The 13,934-nt window shown below is 44.7% G+C and overlaps 1 protein-coding gene across 2 annotated transcripts in view; it reads right to left on the bottom strand.

Annotated features, from left to right (window-relative positions):
* The window catches only part of ADCY8 (adenylate cyclase 8), a 218,569-nt gene that overhangs the window by 124,638 nt on the left and 79,997 nt on the right, over positions 1–13,934 (bottom strand). For both annotated transcript variants that reach the window (XM_079901571.1, XM_079901572.1), the window contains exons 4-5: positions 10,409–10,520; positions 1,687–1,814 (exon numbers count right to left, since the gene is read on the bottom strand). In XM_079901571.1, coding sequence (XP_079757697.1) covers positions 1,687–1,814; positions 10,409–10,520 — 240 coding nt within the window. The remainder of the gene's footprint in view (positions 1–1,686; positions 1,815–10,408; positions 10,521–13,934) is intronic.

Genomic DNA, 13,934 nt, shown 5'->3' with positions numbered 1-13,934 from the left:
GTGGGAGTGGTGGGCTACTTTTCCACGGTCCCTACTGGGGGAAACATCTGCATCTCTGTGAAAGAGGGGGCAACAGCAGAGTGGACATTTCCAGCCTCTCTCCACCTGCCTACTTGGTCTTAGGGATGGTTATGGTTGGATTTTCATCCTATACCTCATGGCAAAGCACCTCACTGCCTTGATCAGGCCCTGGTTGTGGGTAAGTTCCAGAGGTGGGACCCTGAGGGCCCACCCGTGGGGCATATCTGCCCACCCAGACTGTGATTTCAGGCGCAGTATTGAAATGACCAGTGTCACGTCAATAGAACAGGATCATATTTAGGAAAAGGGCTTCTGTGCCCTCTTCTTAACTAGGGGACTTCACAGCATTTCCCAATGTCCACAGAACTCTGCCTGAAACCTGAATAAAGTCAGGGATCCGTCAGCAAGTAGAAGGGTCAGGCACACTGTGTTGGCTGTGGCCGGGTTCTAGAAGGGGAGCCTCCAACTCCTTAGATTCCTCTTGCCTGTTCCTGGATTGCTCTTGGGAACCAGCAGGCAAGCTGAGCCTACAGTGGAGGGTGTGTGTTTGGCGGGTGCGGAGCAGGGGTTGTTGTCCTGGCTGAACCTGAATCCGGACCGACATTCCCGAGCACCACACGGATGCCTGAAAGACCACACAACCCAGGTGTGAGTGCACGAGGAGCGTCTTCTGGTCTGTCTCCAACAATGCTCTTCTTCCCTTATAAGATGAAGACATAATCCACGGAGATTTCTGCCCATGTGTCCACTCTTTACTCCCTTTGCTGTGGTTGTGGGAAGATGTGATGCTTGGAGGATCTGCAAACATTCTGGAACCTTGAGGGGAGCTTTGGCAATATTGAGCTTCTGTCCCAAAGCCATGAACAGCCTAGCTCCAAAGTCCTTGACCGCAATAGCTCATCCCCCTTTGATTCAGCCTCTATTTGTCAGCTACACTCACCGAAGCCAAAAGCACTTGCCGCACACCTGTGAAGACGGCCAGGTTGCCCTTCAGTGATTCCTGTTGGCCTTAGGATAAAATGCACCCCCTTAGCATGGCTTAGAAGGCCCTGCAGGTTCTGCATGCTCCCAGGGTGCCGTCTACCTGTCACCACCATTTCCACCCCAGGCTCCACCAGCTGCCACTACAGCACAGCCCGAATCCTGCCCATGGCCACCTATCTTCCAAGCGCTCCACTCCACCTCCAGGATCTAATGTCTTACTTTTCAGGTAACAGCTTAGACATGTGTACTCTGGAAAGTCTTCTCCAGCACCCCAGATTGCACTAACTGTTACTTCTCTATCGCCCCCAAGCACCCTGGTTTGATTCGTCTCAGAGCGTATTGTACCGTACTGGAATCATCTATGCAGGTATCTTTCCCACCGCACTGTAATCTCCCTGAGGGCAAGTACTATGCTCACCATGTTCACTGCTGTATCCCCACAAGGACATTCGTCATACAAATGTGTTGCCCAAAAGGTTGAAAGGGAGGTGTAACTAGAACATAATGAAGCTAGCGGTTCCTATGGGAGAACTAATGGGTATACAGTCTTCATGAAGTAAGTCAAAGAGCTCCACCTTTCAACGTACACGTGATCGACCGCAAAGGATAGATGGGGTGGTTTTGGTCTTTCCCATCAAGCACATCAAAGGCTCGGGTTTTAGGGAGAAGGTCCCAAATTACCTGATGGTTTTGATCATGCTGAGGCCCATTTCAACGCAGCAGTGGGCGTGGTCCTGGCGGGGCTCAGGAAGTCCCGAAACGCAGTAGTAGCAGTCTCCCAGGATTTTAATGCGAAGGCAGTGATGCTCCTGGAAGGAACAAGGGGGGGAGAGGGAAGGACTGAGTCAACAGATGGGTAAGTGCTTCCGAAAGCCTTGGGAAAGAGGGGAGCCGGGTCAGCAGCCCTGCACCTTGGGATCAGGGGCTTCTACCTTTGAAATGCGCCGCTATTTTCTTCCCAGGAAATTGGAGGGGGGAGTGGAAGGGCTCAGTGGTGGAACGGAGTCATGGAAAAACACTGGATTTTGAGTTTGACAGATAGAGGGCCATATCCCAGCTCTGCCCTGTGGTAGCTTTCTGATCTTAATCCCCCGCGGAACACTGAACACTCAAGTCCTGCTCCACTGACATCTCTCTTCTTGGGACATGTCTCTGGATTAACAGTTTAATCAGTTGCCAGCTCAACAATAAGCACTTAAAAAATAAATCACTTAGGGATGCCAACTGTTCCAACTCTACATAAGGTCCTTTCCCAACGATGGTACTGGCGCCTTAAGAAGAGGGGCTGACTGTGTCTTGTACATACTTGTATTCATTTATTGATTCACACGCTTGCTCATCGATAAAAACATCAGGTGTGCATCTATCATAAAGCAAGCATTGTCCCTGACACAAAGATGATTAAAACAACCCCTATTATATATTAAACAGAATGCACCCTCGCAAGAACCTGGAGGTAGGTACAATTTTTATCCTGATCACTTCACCAGTGAGAGGCAGGACACACCTGTTTGTTTGGTGGATTCACAATCTTGAAGACATGATCCTTACAAAGTTTCAAAGAGCAACAAGTACCTAGGAAATGGTGCATACTTTCATATTGGAAGGGAATAGGCTGGATTTTGCAGGTTACAGAGCAAAGAGAACTTGGGGCGGTAGAGCATAGGGGCTAAAAGCACTGGCTGAGGAGTCTCGTTGCAGATCAAATCCTAGACCCCCCACCCCATCCTCACTGTGTGTTTTTAGGTAAATTACTTAACCTCTGAGCCTCCATTGCCTCATCTATAAAATGGGGATATGAACAGGACCTCATTGTGTGATTGTAAAGATGTAGGAAGATGAGGCATGTGAAGGCTTAGTATAGGGTCCAGCAGATGGGGCGCTAAATTAACGTCACCCATCTCTATGATGATGACTTGGACTCCTGTCCTCGTTCTTTCACATTTCTATCTGTGACACAGGCAGATTCTCTCCAGGTCTCCTTGGGTAGATGGTTGGGATGGAACGACTCAGATGTCTTCTAGATTTGAAGCCCTAGGTGCCTGTGGGTCTATGGCTTTGTGGGTTAGGGGCTGTCCTTGGGAAACCACAGTCCAAGGGCATGAGGAGGGGAGTTGCAGACAGAAAGGGGCCTACTTGAGATGCCAGCAGCACAGTGGATGCCCTGGTACTGCCAAGTTACGAAGCACCATGCTGGTTTCCTAATCTGATCAGGCGTTGGGACATCATGTTTGGGTAACAAGTGAAATCACTTTCCCAATAAAAAACAAATATCAGACAGGGAAAAGAGAATCAGAACTGGCTCTGGTGTTTCCCTGTCTGGATGAGATCTCCAGGGCCTTGCCAACCTTCCCAAATGGGCACAGATGCGATCTTCAGAACGCTGATAGCAGGCACAGCTATCCCGCGGTTATTTTTAGGAGTGTGTGGTTCCTATCTATTGGCTGCTTCATTGCAACTAATTTTGTAAGAGAGCAAAAAGGGAAGCTCAAGACCTTCACTTGTTTCTTCTAAGACGCTCTAGACTGTTATGGCCAGAATGGAACTAGGGAGACCTGACCCACAGGTCCTGGCAGTTTCCAGATTTGTGGAGTCCACGGGACAAGCTTCAAAAACCCAGAAGGTCCAAGGCGCTTCTCTAGAGTTCAGTTTTGTGCTTTGCCAAGGAAGTATGAAAAGTCCATCAACATACAAAAATAACAACCAAACTACCACCTATCCCCATCACTTTATGAAAGAAAGGGCATTTTTAACACCAAAAAAGTAAAAAGACATATTCTTGGACTAAAGGAAAGTTCCTGGCACTAAATGAAATGAATGATAAAAACTCAATACATTGAAGTGTGTATATATATATATATATATAAATACACACACGCACAATTGCTGTACATATTTATACTACATATACTGTATATATATATGTTGTGTATATCCTACAGCGATGTAGCGAGTTTTTATATGCATATACATATACATATATGTATCTCACATGTGGCCACAAGTTAAAACTTCCTAACATTTGTTTGCAAAGGAGCAAATCCCTTACTCTGACTCTGCAGCGGAGAACACTGAGGCTGGGAGGTAGGGGTTGGTGACTTCAGTCAGCCACACTTTGCCTTCAGATGGTCTCTGGGGCAGAGCGTGCTGTGACTCGGGCTCTTGGTAGCCTGGTCAGCACAGAGATCTGCCTCCCTGTTGACAATGGGGAGGGGGAGGGAAAGGGTAGAGCAGGAAATACTTTGGTCTAAGAATCAGACCTCCGCATTCTAGTCAAATTTACCAGCTGTTTGACCTTCGATAAGTCACTGAAGCCACTGATAAGTGGGTTTCAATTCCCTATATGTCACGCATGTGAAAATGGTCCCCTTGCCCTTAATACATAACTAAGTAAGCATGGTCATCAACTAGCAATGCCAGTGACAGCTAACCTGAAAAGAGTCTTCTCCACATTTAATGCTGTGCCTTATCTTTTCTCCTTTGAGTCTCACAATAACCCTGAACGTGGCAGACCATGTTTTTAGATATGAAAATTTCAGTGTAAGACAGATGGAAAACTTCCTGGGCCACAGAGCAGCTGGCTAAAAAGTAATGGATATGGATTATATATGATATTCAGAAGCTCCAAATCAGTGATTTTTCCATGCAAACAGAGGTGAAAACATTTTGGAAAACTTTAGGGAAAGGCAGTTGTATTTATTGAGCACATACTATGTGCCGGGCTGTGTGTTAAAGGCATTATATTGATCTTGTTTAGTCTTTACGACCACATTCTGAGTCATGTGCCACTTCACGGATGGCTTAAGGAAGTGAAGGTCACACAGCAAGTGAGAGACAGAAGTGGAATTCACAGCATGTCTGTTTGACTTTGGGACTCCATGCCCTTTCTTTACAAAACTGCAGAAATTATGGCAGAGTCCAGAATGGTAGATCTCCTGACAAAAATGTGTTTTGGAAGGAGATCTGTAAAATAGTTCATTACCCTTTGGAAAGTGAAGATGTTTGTAACCCAGGGTTCATTTTTCTTCTAAACAAAAGGTGAAGCTGGCAGCCTCCTTGAAAAACTGTGGGCCCCATATAAATGGTATGTATATATGCATATGTGTATATATACCAATCATGTATGTATATATAAATATAAATATGAAAGGCCTGTCTTCTCGTCTGTCAAGTTCTGTCAATTTGCAGACACATTTTTCTGATCAATTCCCGTGAGCTGTCAGACGATTTGACAGTAATATCCAAGCAACTTCTTTTTACCAGAAACTGCTTTGAAACACTCACATTAAAAAAGCCAGGTTGCTTTGAAAAAAGATACTGAAAAAGAAAAACAAAGTAGGGTGAGGGTCTTGTAAATTTTATCGGGTAAGTCTTAATATAATCCTTTTCCTCCCATCTTGATGGCTTTGATATGATTAAAAATCTTGGAAAAAAATCCAGAGAATTTATGAAACCATGTATGCACATAACGCCGAGGACATATAGGCACCAAATTATCAAAGATGGTTATACCTTTGAGGAGGGGTAAGATTACAGGGATACATACTTTCTCTATTGTCTCTGTCTTTGATGTTTGAATTTTACATAATGGACAAGTATTGCTTTAGTAATCAGAAAAAAAATGAAAAGAAAAAAGACTCTCAGAACAAAAACATTAGTGCTACGAATGCACTTTAAAAAGTTATATTAGAAATCATGACAATTTTTATAGTACTGTATCTAATTGTAATTATACAAATTAACACATGAATATATTGTCCTAGTAAAAATGAAACTGTAGGTAAGTCTCCTTTAGTAGCCTCTCCCCCTCAGACACACCACACCCTGCAAACCTGGTCTCCTTTCCCCTCTTTAGAGGCTGTTATGCATTAATATATATATTTCTATGTTTATATATATGCACCATTTTTCATGCTCTTTAGCCATAAATGGATCATACTATGTTTATAGATCTGAGACATGCTTTACCATGCAACATGTCTTGAAATTCTTTCTATGTCGGTACAGAAATAGCTATCTCATTCTTTAAAATCTATTGATTAGTTTTCCATAGTGTTGGAATTGTTCCTTGTAACAATAATTTAGGTTGCTTCCCGTTTTGTCAGCAATCTGAAACAAGGCTTAAGATGTAATGATGTTGATTTTAAAGCCACGATAATAGCATACATATTTTTCATTCCTAATTTGTTAGGGAGAGGAGTAGATAGGGACTACTTTATTTACTTATTTATTTTTTTTATAAATTTATTTATTTAATTTATTTATTTTTGGGTCTTCATTGCTGTATGCGGGCTTTATCTAGTTGCTGTGAGCGGGGGTTCCTCTTCGTTGTGGTGCACGGGCTTCTCATTGCAGTGGCTTCTCTTGTTGCGGAGCACGGGCTCTAGACACGCAGGCTTCAGTAGTTGTGGCTCGCGGGCTCAGTAGTTGTGGCTCGTGGGCTTACTTGCTCCTCGGCATGTGGGATCTTCCCGGACCAGGGATTGAACCCGTGCCCCCTGCATTGGCAGGCGGATTCTTAACCACTGTGCCACCAGGGAAGTCCAGGACTACTTTATTTTTTTAAAACAAGATCAAAGATCAAAAGTTACTAGAGTTTGCCAAGGGCACTAGAAAGGGTCAAAAACACTCTGCTTTGAGCAGCCACAAGGGCACTGAGGAATTCAACCGCACTAAGAGGATCTTTAACAGAAGGCTTTGAAGTTTTTGCCTGCATCATAGTAATGCAGTGGATAAACGGGAAGGTGCAATGGATGATATTTACATGGGAAGTGGGTTCTGTCAGATGTACGACATAATGAAAATCTAAAGCAAATAATTATGGCAAGGCAGAGAGAGATCATCATAAAGCCACAGAATTTTGACGCTAAAAGATATCACAAAAGGCAAGTCCAATCCCCTTTTACACAGAAGCAAAGTCTGTGACCCACTTGGTTAAGTGATTTGCCTAAGGCTGGGGGCAAAAACATTTTAAAGTAGGTTTTCTCATTCCAAGGTGAGTAGAATTGTTTTCACTGGCAGAGTTTCTCAAGCTTTTCCATAGAAGCCCCCTAGAGTAGGACAGACTGATGCACTAGGGTGGGTAGGGATGGGGCAGGGGGTAGAGTGGGAGTGACGGAGTACTTATGGGTGCTGAGTACTTATTTTGAGCCAGTCTCTGTGTATTGTTTCATTTATCCTTCATTATAATTCTGATAGGAAAACTGAGACTCAGAGAGGGGATCTGTACAGTTAATTGAAGTCCAGCCCATAGTTGAAGGCCTAGAAATCTAAACCTTCAAGCTGGCTGGCATGGACGGCAATACATCTCTGACATCTAGCTCCATCCCCTAAAGTGCCTGTGGTCAGGAGTAAGCACCTGGTCTCAGATGGTCTGAATCACAGATGCACCACCTACCAGGGGTTCTGGGCAGATTATTTTACTTCTTTGAGTTTCAGTCACTTGTTCTGTAAAATGGGAACAATAAAGAACCTCTCTTGTGGGTTTGTTTTAAGAACTGAATTAGGCAATCCAGGGCAAATACGCAGTCTAGTGCATAATGAACACCAGGCAGTTTACGAATGTTAAATATGATCAAAATTAATAATAATTTTACTCCCTCACTGGTATGTGTTTCATTTGATTTTTTTCTTTAAATCTTTCAGTAAGACTCATTCTCCAGAAGATGGACTATAGCTTCTTGCGCCCACTGGGGCTCGATGAGCTGTGCACCCCCATCTCACTCCCTCTTCTCCCACCACGTACACTGTAACCAGGGCAAAGAGCCCGGGCTACAGGACCAAGTCTACGTTCCTTAAAAGGTCGCATGGTGCCCTCCAGACCTGCTTCCCTTTCCTCTTCAAGCTCACTTCTCACTGCAGTCTCCCATGCCCTTTGTGCTCCAGCAATCTTGAGCTCCTTATAGCTCCCCAAATAAGCAGCCACATTTCCACATTTTCACACTTTCCTGCCTTTGCATCATGGCTCAGCCTGGAAGGCTCTTCATTGTCTAATCTGATGCCGGGAAAGGTCCCGCTCTCCCTCACACCCAGCTGCGTATAGCCTCTTCTCTTCATGGTGCTACGTTACCGCCCTCCTCACCCCAAGCACCGACTGCTCCTTCTTCCGTCCACCAGGACTTCTGTGCCTATTGCTTGCACCACACTGTCCTGCGAATTTTACGGACTTGTCTTTCTCCCTTAGCAGACGCTGAGGGCAGGGACTGGTTTTGTCTCGCCAGAGCGCTGCACGGTTCCTGGCACCTAGTAGGTACACAATAAGTGTTGGCTAAACAACTTGGATTACATTTTACATAACGACCCTTTCTCTGAGTCGATGGGGATTACTGTGACACCAGAAACGGACCTTGATCACGTCTCTCACTCCTCTTTGGAGGGTCATTTTTGTTCATCTTAGTATCTCTGAGCAGAAATATTCAGAACCAGGAAGTAATGTAGAATAACTATGTGTAACTGGCACCAACCGCCCTTGAGGCAACAATAAAAAGAAATGGTGCACATTCTTCCCCACCTTCAAATTCCTAGTCCTTCAGGTTAATCCAACCCTTCCAACAGGAGGAGACCTCAGTTTCCACCTCTTCTTCTGCTCACGTCAGTCTCCTACTCAATAGTTGTCCAGTAGCTACAGATTACAATGCAGGGTCCTTGGCAGGTCCTTGCTTATTTTTCTAGCCTCACCTCTACCACTCCCTACCTTGAATTCTCCTTTCAGCAGTGCTAAATCTCTTCTGGTTCTCTACACATATAGTATCTTAATTTTTGTTTTCCCCTCTGCATACAATGACCTTCCCTGCCTTCTTCACCTCAATTTTACACCTAATTGGTATATAATTTTTTTTTTTTTTTTTTTGCGGTACGCGGGCCTCTCACTGTTGTGGCCCCTCCCATTGCGGAGCGCAGGCTCCGGACGCGCAGGCTCAGCAGCCATGGCTCACGGGCCCAGCCGCTCTGCGGCATGTGGGATCTTCCCGGACCGGGGCACAAACCCGTGTCCCCTGCATCGGCAGGCGGACGCTCAACCACTGTGCCACCAGGGAAGCCCCGGTATATAATTTTTATACAATAAAATTTACCTTTTTGGTAAATGTGTACAGTCACACTCACATATAGAGCAACTGGATCACTCCCCAAATCACCTCACCCTATGCTTCTGTGCAATCAGTCCACTCCCTCCACCCCTCAACCCTCCTGACAATGACTTATCTCTTTCCTGTCCCTATAATTTTTGTCTTTTCTAGAATGTCTTACAAATGGAATCATAAAGTGTCTAGCCTTTTGTGTCCGGCTTCTTTCACTTGTCATATTGCAGTTGAGATTCACTGATGTTGATACAGGTATTGGTGATTTATTCCTTTTTATTGATGAACGGTATTCTATTTGTTTTCTCCTTTTTAAGACCCAGTCTAAGAATCACTTTCCCCCGGAAGTCTTCTCTGATCCAAGGGTTATATGTTGTTTCTGTGTTCCCATAGCACTCTAGACTTCCCTTCATCACGGCATATAGCACATTGTACACTGATGACTTTTTTAGGTATCCATGACTAGACTTAGCTCTAAGGGGGAAAGTGTGCTTTAGTTATTCCCGTATTACCAACACAACACCTACTAGGTGCTCAGATGCAAGTGTGAATGGATCTCTGTGGGAGTGAGGCAGCCTTAAAATAGGACATTTTGATAACCTAACAATGAACTCCCACTGATGCGGTCTCATTAAACTCTCAGGACAGCCTGTGAAATGGACACTAGTATACACCCTTTACAAAGTAGGAAGTTAAGGCATGCCAGTTTGAACCCCAAACCCTAAAGTATAGCATGACAGTGACATTCCTCTGTCATGTGAGTGGCTTGAGGACTAGGAATCTGTGTTTTGGTGGCAAACGTTCATTCCCTTTAACCTCTTCTCTATTTTAGCTCTGGCCAAGCCAGCAGAAAAAGAAAGGTAGCGTCTGGTCGGCTAAAAACAAAGCTCTTAGGTCAAACAAAATGGTGGCGGGATGGGCCAGTAGCTCACTGGTCCTTGAGAAGAGACTCATTCATTCCAGATGGCCGCGGTTGGCTGGGAAACTTCAGGCAGTCATTCCTGCATGAAGCAACCCTGAGGCTGCAGCTGGATGGTGCCTGGCCACAGGCAGGGGGAAATGGAAAGCAGATTAAAAAGGACTTTGGTTTAATTGTCACTCAACCAGCTGTCTCTCAGCTAGGAAAATCTGACAAACCTCCCGTCCGAGACCTGTAAGTAACTAACATCGGTCCCCAGCAAGCGCAAGGGTCGGGGATCCACGCCTGGGGTCAGGATGCGGAATGGTAATGACATTACTGATGAAGGCTGAGTCCCTCTCTTCTCTCGTTCCGCATGCAGTCCCTCACTCCTGCAAAGACTAGGGGGCAATTAAATTCAACTCACGTGGGCCAGTCGATCAAATCTAGCAAAGAGCTCGTTGAGCATCCTGACCAGCTCCTGGGCAGACAAGGTCGTGGAGAGGTTGGTAAATCCTTTGACATCTGCAAAAAGAATACTGGACAACAGGGAAGGGATCGGGTGGGGAGAAAAGCACATTAATATTTTAATCTATCCTGGGAGACACATCACGATTCAAACAAACCAAGTGTGGTCTGAGATGTTAGCTCTCCTTGCCACGGGAGTCTCAAGGAATGCCTCAGTGTTTAACAAACATCTCAGCAGAGAGTCCACCCAGGGGTTCAGGAAGGACAAGATAGGCAACGGAAAGCCCTTCTTCCTCTGCAGGGCTGTGGAGTGTGGGCAACGCAAACAACCCAAAAGGGAATTTTTCACTAGGAATAGATCAATTTATCGTGGAAAGCAAAATGAAGCACTATGAATTATCTCTACATTTTCACAATGAACCGCAAAGCAGACTGCATGAGCACAGAGCAAAATGGACACGGGGACAGAAGAATGCGAAACCTCGTTATCTTCAGCCCAATGACACACATATACTCTACCCAAAACGGCAGGCAAACAGAGTTAGGCATTTTCCAAAAATTGTGGGAATAGGTAGCAAGCCTGGGAGACCTTAGGCAGAATAATTAATTAACTGAAACGCACATTTACTAAGTTAGGTGAGGTCTGATACTATGCATATGGCTAGGTGGAAGGGAAGGGGCAGTCCTTGAAAGCCTTATAAATGCAAGGCACTGAATGAACACTGTCTTGTTAATCCATCCAGTTACCCTGTGGGGAAGGGACTGTTCATTCCATTGTGAAGATGAGGAAAGTGAGGCTCAGAGAGGAGGGAAACTTGCTCAACATTTACTAGTAGCCCGGGGCAGAGTCGGGATCGTGCACGTGGCTGAACTGCTTCACCCACCTAAACACACCATCTCAGGGACTGACGCAATCACAGGGACACCTCTGAGAGGAAGGATGGAACACCAAAAAGTGTATCGTATTTTCTTGATTCTCGTGTTTGATCATCTCTGAAACTGACGGCATTCTGCAGTGTGTCAAACTTCTTGATTATTTTTCTTAGTGTTACATAAAATAATGGTGTCCTACCATTGGTGTGACTAGTTTTAATGAACTAGGTGAATCAGCCGGAAGGCACTGTGGAATGTGCATTGACTTACTTTGGTCACCCCTGGTATTCAGTGGTTCTTAAAGTTGTCTCCATTTTTATGGATTCTCGTTCCTAAAAAACGTACAAGTATTCAAAATTTTGCACTTCATTTCAAGGGATCTGTACCTTCCCAGAAGCCCATTCAGATTCTCATTAAGAATTTTTAGACCTCAGTTTAAAAACTATTGCTTTAATTCATTAGATAATGCCTTAATTATTTTAGCAAATATTTATGTATCTACTATGTGACCAGCTACACACTGTGCTAGGAAGTTGTATTAAATGATAAAGAAGCCTCAGTGCATGTCCTCAGATGCTCAGAGTATGGGGAATGGAGCTGGGCTGACAAAGAGAAAGACAGAAACAACATAGGCAATGACTACTGTGATAAAAAGACACACACTGGGGATGACCAGCCATTGGGGGATCAGGAGTTTTCTAGTGAAGCAAAGTCCAGGCTGAGTCTTGAAGGACCTCGGGGACTTGATGGGTAAAGTGAGTAAATGAATGGCTGCTCTTAGCGAGAGATCAGCACATACTAGGGTCTGGTGGAAGAACAAGCAAATGGACCAGGGTTCTGCAAGCATTCAAGGACAGCTAGTCAAAGGGTAGTATTGAGCAAGGAGGGTGGGAAGAGAAGAGGGAAGAGGGAGAGAAAAAAAAGAGAGAAAGAAGGAGGGAGGAAGGAAGAGAGAGACAGAGAGAGAGATGAGGTCAGAGAAGTGAGCAGAGGAACAATATGGAAGGGCTTGATTAGCCAGGTTGATGAATACAGACTTTTCCCTAAACATGATGGAAAGCTAGTGAAGGGTTTTAAGCGTGGGAGTGATACCTTTAGATTTTTAATGTATAAGGCTTCCTCTGGCAGGGTCACTACACTGTCACTGTCCTCTACAGCTTTCTGGTGGCATAGTAGCTGGTCACATGCATAGGATTTGAGTCTAGACAGACTGGGGTTCAAACCCCAGGTCCCCACTTATGAATACTATGAGCTTCTCCAATACTTTATCTACTGAAGATGATCGTAGTACCTACCTCACTAGTGGGCAGCAAGTGTTTGGCACAGTGCCTGGCATAGCAAGTGCTCCGTAAATGCATTAGCTCTCTCCATCGTTACTGTACAAAAGTGCACTACGATTGAATGGTTGGGAAGAGAGAAAGAGATAACAGAGAAGGAAGAGAGTCTGACCATTAACTGGATTATTTGTGACTTGTGGCTAAAAGAATTCCTGTTGACAGAAACCTGAAACGATAGTAGCAGCAATACTTACAGAGTGTTAACTGTGGACTTGATATGCTCTCAGAGTTCTACACGTATGAACTCGTTCATTCCTCATAACAACCTATAAGGTAGGACCTAGGATGATCATCTCCATTTACAGATAAGGAAATTGAAGCCTGAGTAACTCTCCCACAGACATGAAAATCTAGGATTTGAACCAGGCAGGCTGGTTCTGGAATCTACACTGTTTATCACTACAGTAATACCACCTCTGAAGTAAGCCATCATCATGGCAGGTGGGAAGTGGAAGGGTCCAGAGATCATCTAGTCCAACTACTCACTTTATGGATCCATTTGCCCCTAACTATTAATATCTATCTGTCTGTGGCAGGACAGCTTCATTAATTCATTCATTCAACAGCTAATAAATGGAATGCCTACTATGTATATCAGATACTGGAGATACAGTGGAGAACAGAAAGTACCACCACAGCCCTTATGAAACATGCAGTCTATTGAAAGAAGAGATGGGATTCCCTGAGAGCAAAGGGCATAAAAGTTTCAGATGTGTTCAGCGTTCCAAAATCATGAATTTTTTTTTTTTTTGCGGTCTTCTGAACACACCGTGCTTTATACACTGGTGTTTGTACATGACATACCTGCTCCCTGGCAGAGTTCCTTTCCTGTTGCTACCTATTAAAGTCCTACTTGTCCTTTAAGACCCCACTCATATGCTAAGATTCTACTTTTATGGAGATTCCCCTAAGCATAGCCTGTCACCCCTATTCTAGCCTCCTGTGCTCCCCTCTGTCATGGCATTTATCACTTGGTAACACAATCATGTGTGCAAAGTGTGCTCCATCCACGAGCTAAAGAACAGGAAGAGAGTTACCTCCGTATCTCATCCCCCAGCACATGGTGGGCCTCATGGTATATTTCCTGAATTGAATCATCAGAAATCTTCAGAATTGAGTCTTCCTTCCTCAGAGTGTGGTTATGGCCACTGCTGGCATCTCTTGGGAGCTGGTTAGAAATGCAGATCTCAGGCCCTGCCCCAGACCCACTGGATCAGAATCTAACAAGAATTTAACAAGAGCCCTAGGTGACTTGTGTGCACCTTAAGGATGGAG

Source organism: Stenella coeruleoalba (assembly GCF_951394435.1).
Source record: "Stenella coeruleoalba genome assembly, chromosome: 17".
Taxonomy (NCBI): domain Eukaryota; kingdom Metazoa; phylum Chordata; class Mammalia; order Artiodactyla; family Delphinidae; genus Stenella; species Stenella coeruleoalba.
Note: the sequence above shows the minus strand (reverse complement) of the source record. Positions and strands in the feature narration are given on the sequence as shown.